General features: G+C 42.7%; 1 protein-coding gene across 1 annotated transcript; it reads right to left on the minus strand.

Annotated features, from left to right (window-relative positions):
• Positions 1–71: 71 nt before the first annotated feature.
• On the minus strand, positions 72–25,231 carry LOC110529572 (cAMP-dependent protein kinase inhibitor beta). The gene is made up of 3 exons (XM_021611910.3): positions 25,084–25,231; positions 1,901–2,060; positions 72–283 (listed from the first exon to the last, which is right to left on the minus strand). The coding sequence occupies exons 2-3, from the start codon at positions 2,031–2,033 to the stop codon at positions 195–197; spliced, it is 222 nt and encodes a 73-aa protein (XP_021467585.1). The 5' UTR covers positions 2,034–2,060; positions 25,084–25,231; the 3' UTR covers positions 72–194.
• Between the last annotated feature and the right edge of the window lie 1,051 nt (positions 25,232–26,282).

A 26,282-nucleotide genomic window follows, 5' to 3' on the forward strand; every position in this document is an offset into this window, starting at 1 on the left:
ATAGTGCTCTCCCTTTTCCACCCAAATATTTAAGTTTCCATCATAGGTGTCCTGACATTGCATAGCACAGTGCATGACGATTACAGTTGTCTAGTCAATGGGGTTGGTTTGAGGAGAAGGGGCCGTAGTAGAGCCAGTCTCTCTCTTGTTCTCCATCTTCTCTTGTAGTCAGTTAGCCAGAGACCACGGCCCTATTACGTCCCCTCCGCCTTCTCCTCACCCTCTATAGGGCAATTCGGTGGGCTTCCAGAGGACGTGCACTCTCCGCCTTCTCCTCCATCATCTGAGAAACACACAGAGCAACATTCATCATTTCAGTCAGGAACACATCTTTGAAAATGACTTAATGCCCATGTAGTTGAAAATGTTTGCATTCCATTCACAATCCAAACTGTAGCGTATACTTTCCCCTATTTTGTGTTTGTTTGTAAGACATGGAAGATACAGGATCTTGCATTCACAAGATGAAGGGAATATGAGATTGTCAACCTCAGCACCTGACAGCTTGAATATCAACAGAGACTAAACTTAACACAGATCCTCACAACTCAACCGCTTTGTTCATATTCAACATTTTAATACGGTTTTGAACACTGTCAAAGTGAATTACTCTACAGAGAGCCTTCACCATCATTGAGATGACCGTCTTCAGGGAAAATGAGCCAACACAGACTGCTTCTTAACAGACAATTCCTTTCTGTATTTTATAGGGGATTTATACTGCAAATTGCACGCAACTGTGATATATCTGGTTCATGCCCTCTACAACATTAGGATCTACAGTATGTGCTGCTGGTTGGTTAAATCTGCTTAAATCAAGTCATGAAAAGGCCAATGTGAGTAACAGAAGGAGATGAATTTCACAAAAGCTATTGTTTGACCATTTGAGCCCTTGTGTGTGTTTGTGTTTCTGTGTGTGTTTGTGTTTCTGTGTGTGTTTGTGTTTCAATGTGTGTGTGTGCATGTGTGTCTGTCTGTCTGTCTGTCTGTCTGTCTGTCTGTCTGTCTGTCTGTCTGTGTGTGTGTGTGTGTGTGTGTGTGTGTGTGTGTGTTTGTGCATGAGTGCAACCGTGTGTGTGCATAATCTTGTTATTGACTCATACATTAATGCTCAATGGACCAGTCGTTATAGTTGAAGGGTGTAACACTGCAGCCACAAAGTGAAAGGGAGCAACGCTGAGTAAAAGAGTTATACATAAACAGAGGCCTCCAACTAACAATGACTTCCCCTCCTACCTATGAAGCAATATGAGTAATGGCTTTAGTATATAACCAAGACAGCAGCTACTATTCCTGGAGTCCAAACTTCCTGGGCTTTCCCTCACTGATAGATAGTTAGCCCTTTCCAAACTGCCTTTCATTTGTTTCCATTTAAAAAGTTAAAGCTGTGGTTCATTTTACATTCTGTTAACGTCCAGATGCCCTTCCCATTAAACCCTGGTAGATTAATGGAAAGCTGGCTGTCCAGACAAGACACTTGATAATGGTGATGGGTAATGGGCTGGCAGGGCCTCACAAAAGCACTCAACTATCTGAGCAAAGAGTTTCTTTAATGACAGTGCTTTATTAAGTGTTGCTCCACCACACGTTTTCTATAATGGCTAGATACAGATAAGTATTGTTATGGAAAATTGCATGTACTTCTATGATTAAAAAAACAGACACAGTACCATCTTTAATATTCACAAAATACTGCTTCTGAAATAAACTGATTCAAATTCTAATTGAAATGTTTAGATGAAAATACTTTGAATTGCAATTCAAAGTACAATTCATCTTAATCCATAACAGAGTGAAAGCATGCAATCATGTACTGTAGGCGTATGTCAATTATTGTAAATATCGCAGAAACTTTGCAATCAAGTACTGCATGTAATTGAGAGTAAATTTCACTACCCACCTACAACAGAAAGCTCTGCTAGTTTGTCTGACAGGTCAGCAGGCCCTGCCCCAGTGATATCAGGTACAGCGTTCCTCCGGCCAGTCCTCCCCGTGGCTGCAAAATCAGTGACAACAGGCTCCACATCAGTCATCGCTGGGCCCTGTTCTCATAGCATAGTCTGGAACACAACAACAAAGTGGAATTTATGTCTAAACATATTGTACCTGGTTGATAACACTGTGCTATGTTAAAGCAATAAGGCCCGAGGAGGTGTGGTATATGGCCAAAATAGCACGGCTAAGGGCTGTTCTTAGGCACGACGCAAACCCTCAACGTGCCTTATTGCTATTGTAGACTGGTTACCAAAGTAATTAGAGCAGTAAAAATAAATGCATTGTCATACGCATGGTATATGGTCTGATATACCACGGCTTTCAGCCAATCAGCATTCAGTGCTCGACCCACCCAGTTTATGAAACTCATTACACAAGCTTTCCGTCACACATTACAACACAACAGAATATCTCTGTGCACATTACAAAGGTAATGAATGTATTGTGCATGCTGCAACACATACATGTTGTAAGGACCGATGCCGGAGATAAGAAGCAGGTATGGGGAGTCAACATTTAATCAGGAACAAACAGGAAACAAGACAGGCACAGCGTCGGCACACGGGTAAACAAGGACATACGACAATCAATGCTGAAGCAGGGAACAGAGCAGGGAACCAGACATATATAGGGAAGGTAATGACAGAGGCGATAGAGTCCAGGTGAGTCCAATAAGCGCTGATGCACGTGATGGGGGAAAGGCAGGTGTGCGTAATGATGGTGGCAGGAGTGCACAATGCTAGGGAGTCTGGCGCCCTCGAGCGCCAGGGGGGGGAAGAGCGGGAGCAGGCGTGACACATGTACATATAAGCAGTAATAGGCCTATTATTTTAATGATAATTATCAGAAGAAATCAGTGCATAATTCTTTGACTGTGAAAGTTTCATGCTTCTAACTAAATCTATATGGAATGGTATGGTTTAGTTTATTATAATCCCCATTAGCTACAGCACATGCAGCAGCTAGTCTCCCTGGGGACCACATACACCATACAAATACATTAAAGTACAGAACAGTAGGAGACAAGAACAACACAAGATATTCAATTCAATTCAAAATAAAACATCTAATAAGACTTATCTGAACGACACCAAGAGACAACAAAACAATATGTGTCTGTTACATGAACTCTTCAGCAATCTGAAGTACAGTTAACTCTAGTGAACTTGTCCTCCGCAGCAGAGGTAACTCGTGAGTCTTCCTTTCCTGTGGCGGTCCTTCATGAGAGCCAGTTTCATCACAGCGCTTGATGTTTTTTTTTTGCGACTGCACTTGAATAAACTTTCAAAGTTCTTGAAATTGTCCACATTGACTGCCCTTCATGTCTTAAAGTAATGATGGACTGTCGTTTCTCTTTGCTTATATGAGCTGTTCTTGCCAAAATATGGACTTGGTCTTTTACCAGATAGGGCTATCTTCTGCATACCAACCCTACCTTGTCACAACACAACCGATTGGCTCAAACGCATTAAGGAAATACATTTCACAAAATAATTTTTAACAAGGCACACCTGTTAATTGAAATGCATTCCAGACGACTACCTCATGAAACTGTTTGAGAGAATACCAAGAGTGTGCAAAGCTGCCATCAAGGCAAAGGGAAAGGGAAAAGGGTGGCTACTTTGAAGAATCTCAAATATACAATTATTTTGAATTGTTTAACATTTTTTTATTTACTACACGATTCCATATGTGTTATTTCATAGTTTTGACGTCTTCACTATTATTCTACAATGTGGAAAATAGTAAAAAAAATAAAAAAAAAACATGGGATGATTAGGTGTCCAAACTTTTGACTGGTACTGTATGTCTGTTTGAAGTGTATGCAAATAGATTATGAAAGTGGTTAGGCATTTTCAACACAAACGTTTCTTAAAAAGACTAGAAGATGTAGTGAATTTCTCCTCAACCCTGGTACAGTATGGTACACACTGAACCATAATATGAGCACTATAACAGACAATAGTGCTTTCAAAAAGAGCACTGCTTGCCTCAATACCCTGCTCTAAGGACATTTGGTCCCTTAGCTCTAGTCTAAATATCCAGGACCTTCATTACCTTGGCCTAATGACTATTGATTGGTACTACTTTATTACTACAGGGGCATTGATACACATGTGATCAATATTTAACCATGTGTTATGCAACCTTTCCTGCATGCCATTACTTCAGCTCTATTTCCCCTTAAAATATAGAACTTTGCGTTTTACATTATGGGACCCCATGTAGTAATGGACCGACAACCAGTAAGTCTCAAAATAATATGCTATGCAGTATACAATTTGACCAGCAGGGGGCTCATTTCACAGCAGTACAGTACTGAATGACTAAATTATAAATCTACTCTCCATGTTAAACATTCCCTCTTGTTGCTAAATGAATGCAAAATAAAACATATTCCGACTTTTAATTACAGTTTCTCCTGGCCTATTCACTTCTTTCAATGGATTACAGTCTCTCCTGGCCTATTCACTATCTTTCATTGGATTCCAGTCTCTCCTGGCCCATTCACTGTGTTTCATTGGATTACAGAATCTCCTGGCCTATTCACTATCTTTCATTGGATTACAGTCTCTCCTGGCCTATTCACTATCTTTCATTGGATTACAGTCTCTCCTGGCCCATTCACTGTGTTTCATTGGATTACAGAATCTCCTGGCATATTCACTATCTTTCATTGGATTACAGTCTCTCCTGGCCTATTCACTATCTTTCATTGGATTACAGTCTCTCCTGGCCTATTCACTATCTTTCATTGGATTACAGTCTCTCCTGGCCTATTCACCATCTTTCATTGGATTACAGTCTCTCCTGGCCTATTCACTATCTTTCATTGGATTACAGTCTCTCCTGGCCCATTCACTGTGTTTCATTGGATTACAGTCTCTCCTGGCCTATTCACTATCTTTCATTGGATTACAGTCTCTCCTGGCCTATTCACTATCTTTCATTGGATTACAAATAGGTTTTAATACCAGAAATAAATATTGCCAGTCGCTTGACATGGGTACGAGTCCCGGTCGGATCTACCCCTTGAATTCGCTACAATACTATACACATTTAGACACCCTATACATTTACAAAGAAAACATATCCTACCTCCAAGAACACAACACACACACATGCACACACATACATTTGCGCGCACACACTCACATCCTTACACTCACTCACACACACAAAGAAACACACACACATACAAAGAAAACATATCCTACCTCCAAGAACACAACACACACACATGCATGCACACACATACATTTGCGTGCACACACTCACATCCTTACACTCACCTTACCAGTAAAAAGTTTGAACACACCTACTCATTCAAGGGTTTTTCTTTATTTTGACTATTTTCTACACAGTGAAGACATCAAAACTATGAAACAGTTAGTTAAATGGTTACCAGGACAATTTAGATTGACCCCCTTCATTATTTATTTATTTATCTTAATTGTTTTTCACTAACACCCTTGCACTGGCTCTATTTACACTCACTAGACTCTACCCACACACTCAAAAATACTACACACACACACACACACACACACAAACACACACACACACACACACACACACACACACACACACACACACACACACACACACACACACACACACACACACACACACACACACACACACACTAGTCATCATTCAACAGAAGGTGCATTACCTCCAATGGGAGTATCAGTCCCGTAGATGATAAGCACTCGCTGGATGTCACAACATTTAGAATTGAATCAAACCCCCCTTAGTCAAGACAGGCAATTCTTGCATTAGATTTGTCGCTATTATTAACAGGGCTCCAGCATAACACCTGGGGCACCGGTGAAAGATGGAATAAGGGAGACGTTAGTCAGAATAGGGGCCAAGAGCCAAGCAGGGCCATTTAGACCAAAAATGTAATTGTCTTGACTTAGTGTTATGTAAACATTCACTAGGTGAACAACACTTCTTAAATGGGCCCTCTAATCCTCATAGCTCCCTCTCCTTTATCTGTGGCCAGCTTTGGAAGACATGTTGTGCTGGTTAAGCAGTGTGGCCCTAAAGGCCCTGTGTGTGCTGAGATGCTCTGCGGAGTGTGTTTAAAGGCCCACTGCTAAGCACATGCATCCATAACTGTGTGTGACTACAGATAGACTGCTGTATTTGGACTTGGGTCCATACAACAGAAGGCTCTGGGTAGCAGGGGAACCCACAGTGCCCTCGCAGAGTGGAAGCAGCAGGATCTGGTGTTGGCATTCTTCTCCTTGCAGTCTTCCACTCATCTATGTCCACTGGAATAAAAGGAGCTGTGTGCATTGCCAGCAGGCCCCTGTGCCAAGCAGCCAATGAGAGAGAGAGTCCAGTGCCAGAAGGCAAGAGGGAGGCATCAGCTTGTGTGTGTTTGACTGAGAACATCGCCCGCCCATTGCTGTTAGAAACACAAGCTTATCTCCGTATGGTTGAGCTTGCTGGAGGGTGTTGTAAAGCATCATGTGCATATGTGGGTTGAAAGGTGTAGGTGTGTAAAGGCTTATGTTATCACAATCAGAAAGGATCACAGTTTAGACCACTAAAGACTAACATATCCTAGTTAATCAGCAAACATATTCCCCTCGAAAGTATGCAAAGAAGTAAGTCAAATATCTTGAAAATCAAAACCTCAACACAGACATGACCTAATAACAATCCCTCTAAAAAAAAAAGACTGCTAATCCAGTCTTGATCTGTACTAATCCTAAATAACATTGGAGCAGCACATCATTTTACCTCCTTCTAAAACTGAACAACGTTCCACCTAGGACCCCAAGAAGTTGTTAATGGAGAGAAATGTTCATGACTATTTCTAGGAATGTTCAATGAATATCTTCTATGATTAGTGGGGGGTGTGATTGAAGGGACAAATATTGGACAAATAAACTGACTGAGCCCAGCCCAGATGACTGACATCTCTCCATCGAAGGTGGCCAGAACTACATTTTGATAAAGATGGACAATCTTGACAATAACCTTTAAAAAAATGTAGCAGTTAGGCTACAAACTGCAAACATTAATGTGGAATATCTCTAAAAAACATGCAATTATTTTAGTCAACAACAGAGAGAGAGCTGTCTTCCATTTCAGGGACATCAAGGCTTTTATACAGTACCAGTCAAAGGTTTGGACACACCTACTCATTCAAGAGTTTTTGTTTATTTTGACTATTTTCTACATTGTAGAATAATAGTGAAGACATCAAAACTATGAAATAGCACATATGGAATCATGTAGTAACCAAAAAAGTGTTAAACAAATCAAAATATATTTTAGATTTTAGATTCTTCAAAGTAGCCACCCTCTGCCCTGATGACAGCTCTGCACACTCTTGGCATTCTCTCGACCAGCTTAATGAGGAATGCTTTTCCAACAGCCTTGAAGGAGTTCCCACATATGTTGAGCACTTGTTGACTGCTTTTCCTTCACTCTGCGGTCCAACTCATCCCAAACCATCTCAATTGGGTTGAGGTCAGGTGATTGTGAAGTCAGGTCACCGTGAGGCCAGGTCATCTGATGCAGCACTCCACCACTCTCCTTCTTGGTCAAATAGCCCTTACACAGCCTGGAGGTGTGTTTGGGCCATTGTCCTGTTGAAAAACAAATGATAGTATGCACTAAGAGCAAACCAGATGGTATGGCGTAACGCTGCAGAATGTTGTGGTAGAATGTGCTGGTTAAGTGTGCCTTGAATTCTGAATAAATCACAGACAGTGTCACCAGCAAAGCACCCCCAAACCCCCACACCATCACTCCTCCTCCTCCATACTTCACGGTGGGAACCACACATGCAGAGATAATCCGTTCACATACTCTTTGAACCAAAATCTCTTGGAACCGTTCACATACTCTTGGAACCAAAAATCTCAAATCTGACCTCATCAGACCAAAGGACAGATTTCCACCGGTCTAATGTCCATTTCTGATGTTTCTTGGCCCAAGCAAGTCTCTTCTTCTTATTGGTGTCCTTTAGTATCCTTGTGCTCTTAGACCTTAGTGCTGCTTTTGATACCATCGATTACCACATTCTTTTGGAGAGATTGGAAACCCAAATTGGTCTACACGGACAAGTTCTGGCCTGGTTTAGATCTTATCTGTCAGAAAGATATCAGTTTGTCTCTGTGAATGGCTTGTCCTCTGACAAATCAACTGTACATTTCGGTGTTCCTCAAGGTTCCGTTTTAGGACCACTATTCTTTTCACTATATATTTTACCTCTTGGGGATGTCATTCGAAAACATAATGTTAACTTTCACTGCTATGCGGATGACACACACTACTGTACATTTCAATGAAACATGGTGAAGCCCCAAAATTGCCCTCGCTAGAAGCCTGTGTTTCAGACATGAGGAAGTGGATGGCTGCAAACTTTCTACTTTTAAACTCGGACAAAACAGAGATGCTTGTTCTAGGTCCCAAGAAATAAAGAGATCTTCTGTTGAATCGGACAATTAATCTTAATGGTTGTACAGTCGTCTCAAATAAAACTGTGAAGGACCTCGGCGTTACTCTGGACCCTGATCTCTCTTTTGACGAACATATCAAGACTGTTTCAAGGACAGCTTTTTTTCATTTACGTAACATTGCAAAAAAAAACAAAACATTTTCTGTCCAAAAATGATGCAGAAAAATTCATCCATGCTTTTGTTACTTCTAGGTCAGACTACTGCAATGCTCTACTTTCCGGCTACCCGGACAAAGCACTAAATAAACTTCAGTTAGTGCTAAATACGGCTGCTAGAATCATGATTAGAACCAAAAAATGTGATCATATTACTTCAGTGCAAGCCTCCCTACACTGGCTTCCTGTCAAGGCAAGGGCTGATTTCAAGGTTCTACTGCTAACCTACAAAGCATTACATGGGCTTGCTCCTACCTATCTCTCTGATTTGGTCCTGCCGTACATACCTACACGTACGCTACGGTCACAAGACGCAGGCCTCCTAATTGTCCCTAGAATTTCTAAGCAAACAGCTGGAGGCAAGGCTTTCTCCTATAGAGCTCCATTTTTATGGAATGGTCTGCATACCCATGTAAGAAACGCAAACCCGGTCTCAACCTTTAAGTCTTTACTGAAGACTCATCTCTTCAGTGGGTCATATGATTGAGTGTAGTCTGGCCCAGGAATGTGAAGGTGAACGGAAAGGCTCTGGAGCAACGAACCGCCCTTGCTGTCTCTGCCTGGCTGGTTCCCCTCTTTCCACCGGGATTCTCTGCCCCTAACCCTATTACAGGGGCTGAGTCACTGGCTTATTGGTGCTCTTTCATGCCGTCCCTAGGAGGGGTGCGTCACTTGAGTGGGTTGAGTCACTGATGTGATCTTCATGTCTGGGTTGGCGCCCCCCTTGGGTTGTGTCGTGGCGGAGATATTTGTGGCCTTGTCTCAAGATGTTAAGTTGGTGGTTGAAGATATCCCTCTAGTGGTGTGGGGGCTGTGCTTTGGCAAAGTGGGTGGGGTTATATCCTTCCTGTTTGGCCCTGTCCGGGGGTATTATCGGATGGGGCCACAGTGTCTCCTGACCCCTCCTGTCTCAGCCTCCAGTATTTATGCAGGGGAGTTTATGTGTCGAGGGGCTAGGGTCAGTTTGTTATACTTCTCCTGTCTTTGTTGTACTTCTCCTGTCTTATCCGGTGTCCTGTGTGAATTTAAGTATGCTCTCTCTAATTCTCTCTCTCTCTCTTTCTTTCTCTCTCTCGGAGGACCTGAGCCCTAGGACCATGCCCCAGGACTACCTGGCATGATGACTCCTTGCTGTCCCCAGTCCACCTGGCCGTGCTGCTGCTCCAGTTCCAACTTTTCTGCCTGCGGCTATGGAATCCTGACCTGTTCACTGGACGTGTTACCTGTCCCAGACCTATTATTTGACCATGCTGGTCATTTATGAAAATTTGAACATCTTGGGTTAGCCCAAGATAACATCTTGGGCTAACCCATCTAACCCTACTTCAACTCTGAGAAACATTTATTTGAGCTGCAATCTGAGGTGCAGTTAACTCTAATGATCTCATCCTCTGCAGCAGAGGTAACTCTGGGTATACCTTTCCTACCTTGTCACAACACAACTGATTGGCTCAAACGCATTAAGAAGGAAATAAGTTCCACAAATTAACTTTTAACAAGGCACACCTGTTAATTGAAATGCATTCCAGGTCCACCTCATGAAGCTGGTTGAGAGAATACCAAGAGTGTGCCAAGCTGTCATCAAGACAAAGGGTGGCTACTTTGAAGAATCTAAAATATATTTGGATTTGTTTAACACTTTTTTGGTTACTACATGATTCCATGTGTTATGTCATAGTTTTGATGTCTTCACTATTATTCTACATGGTAGAAAATAGTAAAAATAAATAAAAACCCTGGAATGAGTAGTTGTGTCCAAAATTTTGACTGGTAGTGTATATATTATGCCCCCCACACACACACACTTATAAAACCAATGTTGTGCTCCTATGTCATGTAGTCTGCTCTCACAACCTTTGTCATCAAAGCTTTGACATTTTAGTGTCACTTGAACTAAAGGCTGAAACAGAATACAGTCTCCCTCTGTCCATCAGTGCTGGTGGGACCAATGTGGAGTGATGACCTAGAGCAGCTTGGCCGAGTGTGAGAAGAGTAACGGCCATGGAAGCTCCTCCTCCTGTGTCAGCACAGCAAACAACACGCAAAGCCGCCCCAGCCAATTTACTCAGTGACAATGGCTTGAAAGAGAACCATGCCATGTGAAATCGCTGATTACTCTGGGCTAGGCTGACCTTGAAGCTCAAACATCCACCACCACTCATCACCAGCATTGCACACCCTGCCAGCCACAAGGTTCATTTATCCTCCTCATAGCCTCCTATTCTATGGAGAATTTAACAAGCTTTCAATAGCCCCAATGCCTATTAATCCGCACACTCTTTGAAAAAAGGGTTACAAAAGGGTTCTTCGGCTGTCCCCATAGTAGAAACCTTTTAAGTTCCAGGTAGAACTTACAGTATTTGGGTTCCATGTAGAACCCTCTGTGGAAAGGGGTCTACCTGGAACCAAAAGAGTTCTACCTGGAACCAAAAAAGGGTTCTTCAAAGGGTTCTTCTTTGGGGACAGCTGAATTAACCATTTAAATACTAGATAGCACCTTTTTAGAAGCTCTCCATTGTGGTAAGAGGATTGATAAGTGAGGGAAAGTGGAGCTTTTACAACAGCTCAGATGAGACACGGGGTGCAGTGTCAACATGTGCATGTACTCATAAAGAAACGTAGTGCTATTTCAACCAACTATTTATAGAACCTTCTGTAGTATTTTCTCTCTGGGTGACAAATACAATTTGTTAGCGCATAGTCCACCATAAATTACATTCAACCAGCTGTCATGAAGGCCATTGTTGTGATACATTTTTAATCGACAGTATACGTATGTCCGATTCCCAGGAGGCTTAAAGTGACAGAGATAAGTGGACGAGCTGCATGGAGAGAGGAAGAGGCTTGAGACGCCTCCACCACGGCCCAATCAGGACCCTGTCCCTGGGTCCCCCTCTTCCTTTCACTCCACTGAGAGAAGAGAGAGCTCCCAATGTCCGATAATGAGCCGTGTTCAGAGGGAAACTTCAAGGAATGAAGTCACATGGCAGCATTGTTGACTGTTCATTATTCAGGAAGGCCTGGTGGGTCAGGGCCTCTCATAACTGTAGCCACACACAAACACAAGAGTCCTGCTCACAGAGCATAGGGAACTGGCTGCCTCTCCACTACCACTGTTACTCCCACTGTTACCCTGTCATATAGCAGTGCAAAGCATAACATTATGTCATTGATCAGGCACCATTATCGAATTATCCACTGAGGTATTCTTGAAAACAATGATTTTCCAGATCCCAGATACTCTACTACAAAAAAGAGAAATGGCCTTCCAAGAGACAGTGCCTTATTTATATCTGAGAGATGGCCATCCAATAGTATTTTATCTTGCCCCTATGGGATCTTTATCCAACCCAGTGATAGCTGTTGACGCCGCTGTGAGTGACAGGGTGGAAGGCTAGCACGTTCTCGGTGTGTCCCTCTCAGCGGGCTCAAAGACTTTTCCCAGCACCCCTCTGTTCAAAAGGGCAGCATGTGACAGAGTGAGCGGTCAGATAAAATGGCCACCACAGAGAGACCCCACCAAGGCACTGAGGACGCCTGCCAAACATAACCGAAAAATACTGTGATAACCTCTGACAATGGCACTGCAGAACATAAATACAACACAAACAAACACGCTAATAAACAGCCATTTATGGAGAAAATCTCTTTGAATGTTGCAGGAGCGTAATGCTTGTTCATGTAACTGATAAGAAAACACATTATATTGCAAAAACATGCAATTAAATTAATCACAACAGTACAATATTTGCAGAGACAATGTTATTTCAGCGTTACATGTGTTACTATAAAGGCTTCTGACAGAAGATGCCCATCTGATCATGTTACACTGCTCATTGGACCTCTTCTATTCAGAAAGAAATCCCAGTGGGGGAGGCCACAATATTTCATTTTTTTTCTCCACCTCATTTTCCTGCTATTTGTCCTTTTGCTTTGGAAAGACGTCATTTGAAACAAAGCCTACGAAGTGACCTCCATATTTTGAAACATAGGGAGGCTAATTAAGTACATAGCAGCCAGGAAGAGAAGAGAGCTCTCCTCTTCAATACAGGGCTATATTTGGACAGGCGACCTCCTGCTGAATGGGCTTTAGAGGATACACCTCCCAGGGTTGTTCAAATGTCAGAGCACCAAACTAACAAGTGACTTCAGTGCACTCAAAAGTCACTGAGTAAGGCTCCTCCAGCGTACTTCCAATGGAGAGATTCCTAAGCCTGATTGATAGAGCCCTAGAACCATAGGGCTCTAGGGTGCCATTTGGAGAGTTCTAGGGTGCCATTTGGAGGGCTCTAGGGTGCTATTTAGAGGACTCTAGGGTGCCATTTGGAGAGCTCTAGGGTGCCATTTGGAGAGCTCTAGGGTGCCATTTGGAGGGCTCTATGGTGCCTTTTGGAGGGCTCTAGGGTGCCATTTGGAGGGCTATAGGGTGCCATTTGGAGGACTCTAGGGTGCCATTTGGAGGGCTCTAGGGTGCCATTTCGAGGGCTCTAGGGTGCTATTTAGAGGACTCTAGGGTGCCATTTGGAGAGCTCTAGGGTGCCATTTGGAGGGCTCTATGGTGCCTTTTGGAGGGCTCTAGGGTGCCATTTGGAGGGCTATAGGGTGCCATTTGGAGGACTCTAGGGTGCCATTTGGAGGGCTCTAGGGTGCCATGTGGAGGGCTCTAGGGTGCCATTTGGAGGACTCTATGGTGCCATTTGGAGAGCTCTAGGGTGCCATTTGGAGAGCTCTAGGGTACCATTTGGAGGGCTCTAGGGTGCCATTTAGAGGGCTCTAGGGTGCCATTTGGAGGGCTCTAGGGTGCCATTTGGAGGGCTCTATGGTGCCATTTGGAGGGCTCTAGGGTGCCTTTTGGAGAGATCTAGGGTGCCATTTGGAGTAGAGATCGACCGATTAATCGGCATGGCCGAGTAATTAGGGACGATTTCAAGTTTTCATAACAATAGGTAACCGGTCTTTTTGGACGCCGATTATGGTCAATTACATTGCAATCCACAAGAAAACTGCGCGGCAGGCTGACCACCTGTTACGCGAGTACAGCGTCAAAAGGACCTTGCGGCTGCAATGAGTCAAGGTAAGTTGCTAGCTAGCATTAAACTTATGAACAATATTAACTAGGGAAATTGTGTCACTTCTCTTGCGTTCAGTACAAGCTGAGTCAGGGTATATGCAACAGTTTGGTCCTGCCTGGCTCGTTTCGAACTGTGTTTCTTCCTAACAAAGACCGTAATGTGCAATGTAACAGCAATATTTAGACTTAGGGTTGCCACCCGACAAAAAGGAATGGTTCCGTATTTCACTGAAAGAATAAACATTTTGTTTTCGAAATGATCGTTTCCAGATTTGACCATATTAATGACCAAAGGCTCATATTTCTGTGTGTTTATCATAATTAAGTCTATGATCTGATATTTGATAGAACAGTCTGACTGAGCGGTGGGTAGGCAGCAGCAGGCTTGTAAGCATTCATTCAAACAGAACTTTACTGCATTTGCGAGCAGCTCTTAGCAATGCTTGATGCACAGCGCTGTTTATGACTTCAAGGCTATCAACTCCCGAGATTAGGCTGGCAATACTAAAGTGCCTATAAGAACATCAAATAGTCAAAGGTATATGAAATACAAATGGTATAGAGAGAAATAGTTGACGCGTCATAATTCCTAGAATAACTACAACCTAAAACTTCTTAACTGGGAATATTGAAGAACTGGGAATATTGAACCACCAGCTTTCATATGTTCTCATGTTCTGAGCAAGGAACTTAAACGTTAGCTTTTTTACATGGCACATATTGCACTTTTACTTTCTTCTCCAACACTGTGTTTTTGCATTATTTAAACCAAACTCAAACTTTCATTATTTATTTGAGACTAAATAGATTTTATTTAGGTATTACATTAAGTTAAAATAAAAGGGTTCATTGTTCGTTCAGTATTGTTGTATTTTCATTATTACAAATATATATAAAAATCGTCCGATTAATCGGTATCGGCTTTTTTGGTCCTCCAATAATCGGTATCGGTATCGGCATTAGAAAATCATAATCGGTCGATTTCTAATTTGGAGAACTCCAGGGTGCCATTTGGGATGCACATATGATCATGGTGCACAAGAAGACTGCATGGGCTGTGCTGTTTTAGTGATGTTTCAATGGCAGGAGATGCCAAAGTGAATCTGTGGGATCCAGCAGTGTTTTGGGAGACACTGTCCCTCTTCCCCAAATCCCATCTCTGGATTGCTACCATGGATTTCACAGAGCAGATCAGGAATAGAAGTCATGCACCATCTAAGTGAACCACAACATCTTTTCAGTAATGATATGAAACCTTCAGTCATAACATGCCTACCACACATGTATATTGTGTTGACTCACACCATGATTCATAGTAGATAATGTAAGCTATTAAAACCGATTGCCATGTTGAAGGCTATCACCTATTCAGACAATGTAGATGACTAAATCGAAGGTGGCATCTTGCTTTCCTTCAGTTTTGAAGATGTGACTCACTAACGCAGACCAAGCCAGACGTACAGTATATCTTAATCAGGACTGATTATAATCACCAGTAATTCAGACAGCTAGCAAATACAATCAGCTATAATGATATAACTCATCATTCATAACCACTAAAATACTGTAATCAGAACATCACATAAAACATCCATAGAAGGGAAAATGCAACGTAATAATGCAATAAACAGATAGGGTTGTTTCCCATGCAGACCAAAACATTGTCATATTCACCTTCATATTCAGTTATCTTCCTGATAGCACACATAAAATGGTTACCCACACTGAAAGCACTGGTCAAAGCAAATCCCTCCAGGCTTTACTAAAAATCCTTTGAACTGGATAGTCAATTGGATATCTTCTTATGTGCTTTGAAGTGAAGAAAGCCAGTATTTGCTTTTGAAATAAGACTCCACAACCAAAAGAGCTTTTGAAAACAGCTGCACGTGGCTAAGTTTGCAATTTATAGCAAATTTACAACACATTGATATCTTATTGACGTTGAGCATTTGCAGAAACAAAATGCATTTTGTCGTTCTATCTATAAAATCTTCTGGATGCCTAAAATAGTCCCACAAAATGTATAAATACCCTAACCAAAAATCAGCAATTAACATTCCTCTCACACCAAACAGTATGTTCCCAGCAAACCGGGAACATTCCCAGGACATAAGCTAACATTCCCATTAATATTTAGTTATGGTGTTATCTGACATTAGGATGATGACATCTCAAAAACATTCATTCAAATAATGTTTTTTTCCCAGGAAATGTTTTAAATTAAATATCCTTGTTGTGCACGACATCTGTAACAACCACCACAGAACATTCCCCTAAGGTTGTTTAGGTTTCAACGTAGCCAATATATCATTGCTAAGGGCTGATCTTATGCACGTCCTACACGTGGAGTGTAGGACACAGCCCTTAACCATGGTATATTGGCCATATATCACAAACCCCTTATTGCTATTATAAACTGGTTATCAACGTAATTAGAGCTGAAAAAATACATGTTTTGTCATACCCATGGTATACGGTCTGATATACCACGGCTTTCAGCCAATCAGCATTCAGGGCTCGAACCACCCAGTTTATAATTACAATTAATGCATATCTTAGATGCTGGTTGAAGCTGTGACCCATCGTGTTGCCAAGGGTAGCTTAAAAGTTATGTACCTCTCCCTCAGGAAGCAGCCTGTGACTTTGAGAAGGCCGTCTCCCTCCACGCTTTGTTGAAAAATCACCTTGGGAAGATTTATGAGGAGTTTAATGTTTGGGAGAGCAAGACTCAGAGAGAGAAAATGCACCTGAAAGCCAATTCATTACACACACCTGCCAGAAGAGGCATGCACGCACCCCATCACTGTAACTCCTCTCTCTGGCAGGTCTATGATGGCCTCACCATTAAGTGCTCTGACTGACAGTGACCCTATGAATGGAAAACAGCTCTTTTTGCTCATGCAAGAGTGAATACAATTGAATAATTAATGATATAAGCATATTTGAAGGAAATGTTCATATATTGTACTGTGTATATTTACACACATGCACAGGCATTCACTACAAAGAGTCATAGTGATTCACCTACACTTCATGACCAAAAGTATGTGGACACCCCTTCAAATGAGTGAATTTGCCTGTTTCAGCCACACCTGTTGCTGACAGGTGTATATAATTGAGCATACAGCCATACAATCTCCATAGACAAACATTGACAGTAGAATGGACTTACTGAAGAGCTTAGTGACTTTCAAAATAGGCCACAAAAGCTCACAGAACGGGGCCGCTGGGTGCTGAAGCGCGCAGCGTGTAAAAATCGTCTGTCCTGTTGCACCACTGAGTTCCAAACTGCCTCTGGAAGCAACGTCAGCACAATAACTGTTCATCAGGGGCATCATGAAATGGGTTTTCATGGCCGAGCAGCGGCACACAAGCCTAAGATCACCATGCACAATGCCAAATGTCGTCTGGAGTGGTCGAAAGCTCGCCGCCATTGGACTTTGGAGCAGTCGAAACGAGTTCTCTGGAGTGATGTATCTCGCTTCACCATCTGACAGATGAATCTGAGTTTGACGGATGCCAGGAGAACGCTACCTGCCCCAATGCATAGTGCCAACTGTAAAGTTTGTTGGAGAAGGAAAAATGGTCTGGGGCTGTTTTTCATGGTTCGTGCTATACCTCTTAGTTCCAGTGAAGGGGAATCTTAATGCTACAGCATACAATAACATTCTAGATGATTCTGTGCTTCCAACTTTGTGGCAACAGGAAGGCCCTTTCCTGTTTCAGCATGACAATGTCCTGTGCACAAAGCAAGGTCCATACAGAAATGATTTGTCGAGATCGGAGTGGAAGACATTGACTGGCCTGCACAGAGCCATGACCTCTACCATCAAACACCTCTTTGGGATGAATTGGAATGTCGACTGCGAGCCAGGCCTAATCATCCAACATAAGTCCCAGACCTCACTAATGCTCTTGTGGCTGAATGGTCCCTGCAGCACTGTTTCAACATCTAGTGGAAAACTTTCCCAGGAGAGTGGAGGCTGTTATAGCAGCAAAGGGGGGACCAACTCCATATTAATGCCCATGATTTTGGAATTAGATGTTCGACGAGCAGATGTCCTCATACTTTTGGCCATGTAGTGTATCTATTTGGCCTCATGTGAAATAGTACATTTGTAGTAGGCCTACAGACCCTCATTCATAATCAGTCAATCAATACTTCTCTTTCCAATTTCCACAGAAATTATGTTTAAAACAATCCAGATTAACAAGGTGTATTACACATGGAAGGAGAAACAATCATCTATTTTAATTATCATGGGCTTTAATAAATAATTTGTTTCTTCACATCAGAGAGAATTTTTGCCAGAGGTTGATAACAAACACTTTGTGAATGCCACACTTTACAGTCTTTAAAGACACAGTCTTTATATCGGCCCATATGTGTCACAGATAGCAGGAAATGAGAGTGCCATTTCAGCAAATCACATAGGGCAGTCTAGAAAAAAGCATCCTCCTTGTTGAAGAGTTTACCAGGCAGTTGTGCGGTCAGTTGTGGCCAAACGATGACAGCTAGGCGGTCTGTCTCATATTTGTTATTCCTCATACAGTGTCTTGTTCAACCGCAGATTTATTTTCAGAGTGTAACATAGGATATAAAGCAGAGCGACGAGTACAGCCTAGATTGCTAGTGGTTTATTTTTAGCCTCTGTGATAACTCAGTTCAAATCCAGTGATTTAAGATAACACGATCTGGGTTGTTTTATTGGCCCAAAACTCAGACTTTACACAAGGCTGGATAAAGATAAGGATTAGGCCACAGAGCTGTGTGTCTGTGGGGCTCTTCACCCGGCATTGTGTGTGCTAAGTGAATGATATGTATGGTAATAATCAGACTTTCAACGTAGTTTATCTGTGTTTTAAAGACAATCAATGTCTGGTATGGATTGCCAACTGTGGCCCTAGGAACAAGGAACGCAACCTGTGTTGTGGTCTTAAAATGACTTGTTTTGGGATGCACCACTGCACTGTGTAGACTAGAGTAGCATAATTGTGGGCACTACCAGTGAGAGCTAAGTGCACTCATCGGGTTCCTGCATGTGTATCATGCAATACTGGCACTGCAACATTATAGTACTCCACTGTTCTCGTCAGTGACAAACTGGCAGCTGGTGACCCAAAGGGACTTAGATACAGGCAGATGAACATGGACATACCCATAGGGTAGGAACCTCTGAGGAATACTGCGGTTCACAGTGGGTCGATGGGCCAATCGGCACATTTGGATCCTAATCCAGCGTGGCAACAACAGTGTAATGAAGCTTTAATCACTAAAGATCGAATTACTCCAAAACCCTAATCCAGGGGGATGACCTTAACACTCTACTACAGTACACAAAATAAACACAACAATATGGGATTTTATTGTTTTGCTGTTTAACCACCTAACCCATGGCTCCTTTCATTACCAAAATGCCAGAGGTTTAAGGGGCTAAAAAGGGCAAAATGCGACCCAATAGTATGAATAAAGCATTAGTTATACATCCAATACATAGTTTAGTCTTATTGTCAATTTGTCACAGAGAGAACATATGTGAGCAGCAGTCTCTGCAAGCTGTTCTGTCTCTGGCAGAGTGGTCCAGAATGCCAATGTGATAGATTTTGATACATACCCCCCCACCCCCACAAGGACCTGTTAGTCTTCCACAGAGGGACTGATTTGTGATAATTTTATTGACTCAACAGTGAGAGGAGCGAGAGCATGCTTGGCTATGTGCTAAAACTGAGCCGGTTTCACAAGAGCCAATTACTGTGCTGCTGACTGAGCTGAGAGAGAGCCAGGCAGAAGAGAGGAATGATGGGAAAAAGGATCCCTCCTGGGGCATTGCCAGTGAAATACCAGCACAGAAACTGTCAAAGACAATCACAGGCGCCTTGATGACACATGATGAAAAAAAAGACTTCAAACAGAGTGAGCTACAACTGTTACAAAAAAATATTTCCTGAGTCGCAGCTCGCAGGTAGTTAAGGATGTCCAAATTGAAATTTCACCTATTGACAGTGTTTACCTGACTAATCCCTTCAGACACCATCTTTAAAAGACTTTGTTGGTCTCTGGGGCTTTCGGGTAGGGGTGTCTTCGATCAAACACTCTTGATGAAACTGATTTAGTTACACCTTACACTTTATGTGTTTGATACAACAGGCACAGTTTCTCTTCGCATTTGTTTTAACAGACGTGCCTGAGAAAAACAATTACTGTGTAGACACGACACAATGTGACAACAGGAAAATAAGTGATACCAAACTGCACTTTTCATTCCCATGTGTGTAATTACACATACTAGTAGGCAGACACCATTGGTAGTTCTCTGTCATCAACACAGCCAATTAAGAGGATAATACAAATGGGACGCACCTGGATCGTCCTAGGCTCATTAACTGAATGTTTTTTTAAAGTACAGTCACGATTGACCATATTGGAATTACCTACTGTGACATTTAGATCCTGAGTAACAGGCTGGCAGATGATGTATAACACTAGTTCACTTGAATAATGAATAGTAATAACTGCATATCTAACACCGGACAAGCTCCAGTTAGCATGAATATAAGCCTATAGGCAGAAGCCAGCTAGGGACAGACAAACCCCACCTCTAACGATAAAAAGGTAACAGCGTTCTTCACCTTCCTCTTTACATTTCCAGAGAATAATGATAACGACATAGTGTTGTGAGGTGAAGGGGCACCCGTCTGAGTCTATTTGAGTCAGTGCTGCCAAGAGGAAGCAGAGGGGTTGTAAATACTATGTCCCCTGCAACTTCATCCGTCACTCTGGATATGCGTTAACAACATTTCATTTCTACTTTTAGTATCCTCTTTAGAAAATACAGCAGTCAGTAGACAACAACAGCCTGGTCCAAGCTGAGTGGCACTGTTTGAATGTTAAAATGACACACTACAATATGGTGGAGAAGGTCAGACAGATTGTACGAGAGGGTCTGGAAATGACGTTACACAGGATTCTAAAGACTAGAGTAAGAAGGAGGGTGGGGGTGTATGCCTTATGATTAATGAGTCGTGGTGTGGTCATTACAACATACAGGAACTCAAGTCCTTCTGTTCACCTGACCTAGAATTCCTTACAATCAAATGCCGACAGCAATATCTACCAAGAGAATTCTCTTCGATTATAATCACAGCCGTGTATATCCCCCCAAGCAGACACCTCGACGGCACTGAAAGAACTTCATTGGACTCTATGTAAACTGGAAACCACATATCCTGAGGCGGCATTTATTGTAGCTGGGGATTTTAACAAGGCTAATCTGAAAACAAAAAAATCCCTAAATTTTATCAGCATATCGAATGCGCAAACCTGGGCTTGCAAAATTCTGAAAATCTAACCACGACTCCATTTTGTTACTCCCAGCCTATAGGCAGAAACTAAAACAGGAAGCGCCAGTGCTCAGGTCTGTTCAACGCTGGTCCGACCAATCTGATTCCACACTTCAAGATTGCTTCGATCACGTGGACTGGGACAACAACATTGATGTAATATGCTGATTCGGTGAGCGAGTTTATTAGCAAGTGTATCGGTGATGTTGTACCCACTGTGACTATTAAAACCTTCCCCAACCAGAATCCGTGGATTGATGGCAGCATTCGTGCAAAACTGAAAGCACAAACCACTGCTTTTAATCATGGCAAGGTGACCGGAAACATGAACAAATACAAACAGTGTAGCTATTTCCTCCGCAAGGCAATCAAACAAGCTAAGCGTCAGTATAGAGACAAAGTAGAGTCACAATTCAACGGCTCAGACACGAGACGTATGTGGCAGGGTCTACAGTCAATCACGGATTACAAAGAGAAAACCAGACCCGTCGCGGACACCGACGTCTTGCTCCCAGACAAACTAAACAACTTCTTTGCTCGCTTTGAGGACAATACAGTGCCACTGACACGGCCCGCAACCAAAACCTGCGGGCTCTCCTTCACCGCAGCCAACGTGAGTAAAATATTTAAACGTGTTAATCCTCGCATGGCTGCCAGCCCAGACGGCATCCCTAGCCCCGTCCTCAGAGCATGCGCAGACCAGCTGGCTGGTGTGTTTACGGACATATCCCGCACCTTAAAAGCGGTAGACCTGCCACTTTCAAGGTGCGGGACTCTAACCTGGAAGCTTACAAGAAATCCTGCTATGGCCTCTGACGAACCATCAAACAGGCAAAGCGACAATACAGGGCTAAGATTGAATCATACTACACCAGGTACGATGCTCGTCTTATGTGGCAGGGCTTGCAAACTATTACAGACTACAAAGGAAGCACAACCCCGAGCTGCTCAGTGACACGAGCCTACCAGACGAGCTAAATCACTTCTATGCTCACTTCGAGGCAAGCAACACTGAGGCATGCATGAGAGCATCAGCTGTTCCGGACGACTGTGTGATCACGCTCGCCGTAGCCAACGTGAGTAAGACCTTTAAACAGGTCAGCATACACAAGGCTGCGGGGCCAGACGGATTACCAGGATGTATGCTCCAGGCATGTGCTGACCAACTGGCAGGTGTCTTCACTGACATTTTCAACATGTTCCTGATTGAGTCTGTAATACCAACACATTTCAAGCAGACCACCATAGTCCCTGTGCCCAAGAACACAAAGGCAACCTGCCTAAATGACTACAGACCCGTAGCACTCACGTCAGTAGCCATGAAGTGCTTTGAAAGGTTGGTAATGGCTCACATCAACACCATTATCCCAGAAACCCTAGACCCACTCCAATTTGCATACCTGCCAAACAGATCCACAGATGATGCACTCTATTGCACTCCACACTGCCCTTTCCCACCTGGACAAAGGGAACTCTTATGTGAGAATGCTATTCATTGACTACAGCTCAGTACCCTAGTACCCTCAAAGCTCATCACTAAGCTAAGGATCCTGGGACTAAACACCTCCCTCTGCAACTGGATCCTGGACTTCCTGAAGGGCCGCCCCCAGGTGTTGGGGGTAGGTCGCAACACATCTGCCATGCTGATCCTCAACACGGGAGCTCCCAAGGGGTGCGTGCTCAGTCCCCTCCTGTACTCCCTGTTCACCCATGACTGCATGGCCAGGCACAACTCCAACATCATCATTAAGTTTGCAGACAACACAACGGTGGTAGGCCTGATCACCGACAACAACGAGACAGCCTATAGGGAGGTCAGAGACCTGGCCGGGTGGTGCCAGAATAACAACCTACGACAAAGCCTATTCCCCCTCAGGAAACTAAAAAGATTTGGCATGGGTCCTGAGATCCTCAAAATGTTCTACATCTGCAACATCGAGAGCACTGGTTGCATCACTGCCTTGTACGGCAATTGCTCAGCCTCTGACCGCAAGGCACTACAGAGGGTAGTGCGTACGGCCCAGTACATCACTGGGGCTAAGCTGCCTGCCATCCAGGACCTCTACACCAGGCGGTGTCAGAGGAAGGCCCTAAAAATTGTCAAAGACCCCAGCCACCCCAGTCATAGACTGTTCTCTCTAGTACCACATGGCAAGCGGTACCGGAGTGCCAAGTCTAGGACAAAAAGGCATCTCAACATTTCTTACCCCCAAGCCATAAGACTCCTGAACAGGTAATCAAATGGCTACCCGGACTATTTGCATTGTGTGCCTCCCCCCTCCAACCCCTCTTTTACGCTGCTGCTACTCTCTGTTTATCATATATGCATAGTCACTTCAAAGCTGGGACCGAGAGACTGAAAAACAGCTTCTATCTCAAGGCCATCAGACTGTTAAACAGCCATCACTAACATTGAGTGGCTGCTGCCAACATACTGACTCAAATCTCGAGCCACTTTAATAATAAAAAATTGCTTTATAATAAATGTATCACTAGTCACTTTAAACAATGCCACTTTATATAATGTTTACATACTCTACATTACTCATCTCACATGTATACTGTACTCTATACCATCTACTGCATCTTGCCTATGCCGTTCGGCCATTCAGCCATCGCTCATCCATATATTTATATGTACATATTCTTATTCATTCCTTTACACTTGTGTGCATAAGGTAGTTGTTGTGAAATTATTAGATTACTTGTTAGAGATTACTGCAGTCGGAACTAGAAGCACAAGCATTTCGCTACACTCGCATTAATATCTGCTAACCATGTGTATGTGACCAATAACATTTGATTTGATTTGATGGTGGAGAAGGTCAGACAGATTGTATGAGAGGGTCTGGAAATTACGTTACACAGGATTCTAAAGACTAGAGTAGGCAGTCGACAGATTTAAGATTAAAATGTGTCTGCAATCTCTTCTTTCTCCATATCATAATCAACACATTTCCCCGGGCTGGCTTATTATTCTTCCAAGCATGTGGTCTCTCAGGGCAGGTGTTGACTGGTACAGTAGATGTGTTGATGGTGGGTGTGGAGGGAATAACATGGTGCTTACCCTCTAATCAGCAGGAGTTAGAGAGTCAGAGCACTGGCATGAAATGCATGCTGCAACCAATAATAAACCTAGTGCTTGGAGGTCACCATAACTACATCATCTTACTGCATGATGCATGATGGCCAAACACTATTTTAAACCATGGGGTTGAATTGTGTGATAAGAAAGCTGCTGGCTGACTCACATTCATCGTAAACATCTCATTCAATAGACAAGACCCATGTTTATACGACCATGCTTTATTTAATCAGCAGGAGAATATCAACAAAAGTTATAAGGAAACATTGATTAATATGATCATGTTTGTTCCTTGTGATTGCACTGCAGTCAGGTCATTGAAATAAGCTATTTATTGCATTAAAGAAAATCAGCCAGGCAGACAGACAGGTAGACAGAGGGACAGACCATTGTTTGAGATAGGTATGCAGGGTTTTCAAGTATTCAATAGCCATCAAAGGCAAACGTCATTGGGGAAGACAGGAGAGGAGGATGTGTCATTCAAATAAAACGCATTTATGATCAAATAATAGCATATGCCTTTTAATGATCCTGATAATCAATCAATCCCAAGTGGCATATGTATGACTGATATTCGTTGATATTCTTCTGCATCACATACATGTTTTTTTCCATAACAATGCATGAATACATGTGCAACGGATCCATCAATTGGCAAAAAGGTTGCTCTCACACATCTCTGTGCATTGTAGCCATTATGCATGACATTACATACAGCATGGTCATGCGTTGAATTTACATGACCAACCTTTTCTGGTTGCATGTTTCAACAGCAAGCAATGACAATAATAACCAGCTGAATTAAAAACTTGTAGTAGCCTACAATCTGCTGTAGCCTATAACTTGCCCATAAATTAGGCTACAGCAGATTGTAGGCTACTTGTCGGCATTTGGCAACAACCTGACGACGAGAAACCTGCCAAAATAAGATATATTGTGACACCTACTTACCCAATGTGTAGAACAATGATTGTTACGAGAATGTTATTTATTTGCGCTCCAACGAAATAGATATTTCACCATCGACAACCCATGGAAAGGACTCGGTGCACACAGTCTGCCCTCATCGTGATTTCCTCTACTCTCTTTATTTAAGTGCGAGGATAACTATCTCCGCCGCGGTGACATCACACAGAACGATATTTTTTTTTATCACCCAGAACTAGTATTCTACCAGCAGCACAAATGATAACGTCACGTTCTTTCGGAAATGAAGAAACCTTCCAAATAAAAGCAATGTTATGGCTAGTAGAGACTCTACTGAGTATTTCCCACACCACTTTATCTGAGACAGATAGTAAAGTTCTCTCTCTGTATCCCATGTCCAGTCTATTACAGTGTATTGCATTGGGCTATGGAGCTGGTGGAGAACGAAGTGCTGCTGGATATGTATGATACAGTCCCCTTCCCAAACTACACATATTTGGTTAGTAGAGGAACTACTGAGTATTTCCCACCCCAATTTAGCTGAGACAAGTAGAAAAGTATTTTCTCTACAACCCAAAAAGTATCCCATATACCGTGTATTGCATTGCAGTGAATGAAGTGGGGGAGTAAGGAGTCACCAGTACTCTGTATTGTCACGGATTCCTCCGGAACTGATGTTGACACTCTGTTCACCAGCTCCTGAGGTCTATATCACCAGCCTTCTAGGCATCACTGAACTGGATTATTACCACCAACCCTGGACTGTATTGTCTCATTAAGCACACCTGGTTCCCATTCCCCGTGATTAGTATGTGTATATATGTGCCCTCTGTTCATGTTGATTATTGTTCCATTTCTGTTGGTGTTGTGAGTACCTGTGCTCTGTTGTATTGGCTTGTGTGTACTAGTGTTATTACGTGTCTCGTCCCATGTATTTATTAGAGGTTTACATCTCACTCTTTGTTTGGGTTACAGCCCTGTGTTATATATATATATATATGTGTGGGGCAAGAAAGTATTTAGTCAGCCACCAATTGTGCAAGTTCTCCCACTTAAAGCTGAGAGAGGCCTGTCATTTTCATCATAGGTTCAACTATGACTGACAAAATGAGAGAAATCCAGAAAATCACATTGTAGGATTTAATTAATTTGCAAATTATTTTGGAAAATAAGTATTTGGTCAATAACAAAAGTTTATCTCAATACTTTCTATATGCCCTTTG

The sequence above is a fragment of the Oncorhynchus mykiss genome, chromosome 8 (assembly GCF_057628025.1).
Source record: "Oncorhynchus mykiss isolate SJ-2025 chromosome 8, ASM5762802v1, whole genome shotgun sequence".
In the NCBI taxonomy this organism is placed as follows: domain Eukaryota; kingdom Metazoa; phylum Chordata; class Actinopteri; order Salmoniformes; family Salmonidae; genus Oncorhynchus; species Oncorhynchus mykiss.

Excerpts from the sequence above, each read along its gene's own strand:
- LOC110529572 (XM_021611910.3), bottom strand. The coding sequence starts at position 2,033 with ATGACTGATGTGGAGCCTGTTGTCACTGATTTTGCAGCCACGGGGAGG. Across the intron at positions 284-1,900 it reads AGCAGAGCTTTCTGTTGTAG|ATGATGGAGGAGAAGGCGGA; the intron begins GTGGGTAGTGAA and ends TGTGTTTCTCAG.